Raw genomic sequence first — 1,464 nt, forward strand, 5'->3', positions numbered from 1 at the left:
ACTACTTCTCTTCTTTCTCTTTTAAGGAGGGTGGGGAAGCTGCATACTCCAAAAATTTTTAAAGTATTTTTCATTCGTGATTATGTTTTGCACCTGAAGACAGTTAAGTATATACCGCCTATCCGCCTAACACCTGCGCTGCCCCTAAATGGAAATCTAAAGGGCCCTGCCCCCACACAGGTCCAGCATCTCGGTATCAGGTGTGGGTGGACCCGATAACTTGTCCGTGGTGCTTGCCACACTATTTGCATTTCCCTTCTCGCGACTGCCAGTACACTTCCATATGAACTCGTCCTATCCCAAAGACAGTTTTGCTTAATGAGCCCACAACAAAGAATTCCTCCAGATAATGAGTCACTTTCGAAAGGTACCTACTTCAACAACCTTGGCCAACCTGACCATCCTTCAAAGGAACAGCGTTCTGCTTACATTTACCTGATTTCGGGCCTACTTGTCTCTAGAACTTCAGGGCATTCCTAAGGGGGTTCCTAAACTATCCTTACCCTTCAACTTCAAACGCCGACGGTCCGACAGCGGCGCCCTATCCTAACTCCCCCCATTCTGCACTGCGGGCCCAGTACATTTTGGAGTTGAACGCAGTTCTTGTACGATATGATCCACAACGCAAACAGAAGCCTGGTGCCACTTCGGTGTATTTGGGGCTGGAGGGTGAGGGGATGGGCGCGGCGACGAGGGAGGCAGACACAGGGTAGGGGGCGGGGGGCCAGTGCACTTCAGGGTATGCCGGCTCGTCGGAGCCCTGGACTCACCCGGCAGTTCCGCTGTCTGGAGAGCGGAGAGGGGATCGAAGATCAGGAAATTCGCCAGTTTGGATCCTTGGCCTTTTCCACACTTCTCCCCCCATTAAATCCAGAAGCCATCACATGATAGTCAAGAAAAGGGACCTCAATTCCTCCTCCTCAAACGACCACAGTACAGGCTCTCTCGGGTGTACCTCAGAGCCGCGCCCACATCCGGGGCAGGGTCTAACCGCCTGGGCCTCTCCTATAGGTAGAGAGAACGCCAATCGGAGAGCTCAGAAGCTCCCTCCCCTGAATTAATTGGGCCATTCAGCCGCCAGTGCAAACCAACCGACTTTTTCGTACAATCCGGTTTGTCAAAATGACGGCTATAAAAGAAGCCACTGGGCCCGCCTCTTGACTGCTACGGGCTAGCAGGAAAGTCAGTCTAAGCAAAGCCGGGAGCGTCCGTGGTCCCATTGGGCCTATAGATGCCAATTAGACTTTGCAGCGCTCAGCCCCGCCCCCGCGGGGCGCCCCGCCCCTCCTCTGGCTCTACCAGTCAGAGCCCGGAGACTGCAGGCTCCGGCGCAAAATCCTGCGGGAGAGGGGGTGGGGCGGCGGATCTGGAGGCGGCGCGCCCGCGGGCAGCTTCGTTGTGACTCCTCAGGCTCCCGCGGCGGCGGTGGCGCTCGCCTCGGTGTCTCCCGCGCGCACCCTAGCC

The 1,464-nt window shown here is 55.9% G+C and overlaps 1 protein-coding gene across 1 annotated transcript in view; it reads right to left on the bottom strand.

The window, feature by feature from the left end:
• Nucleotides 1–1,302: 1,302 nt before the first annotated feature.
• TMEM60 (transmembrane protein 60) overlaps nucleotides 1,303–1,464 on the bottom strand; it is a 796-nt gene continuing 634 nt past the window's right edge. Inside the window, exon 2 of the mRNA XM_010848191.1 lies at nucleotides 1,303–1,458. Coding sequence (XP_010846493.1) covers nucleotides 1,303–1,458 — 156 coding nt within the window. The remainder of the gene's footprint in view (nucleotides 1,459–1,464) is intronic.

This window comes from Bison bison, unplaced genomic scaffold (genome assembly GCF_000754665.1).
Source record: "Bison bison bison isolate TAMUID 2011002044 unplaced genomic scaffold, Bison_UMD1.0 scf7180017864260, whole genome shotgun sequence".
In the NCBI taxonomy this organism is placed as follows: Eukaryota; Metazoa; Chordata; class Mammalia; order Artiodactyla; family Bovidae; genus Bison; species Bison bison.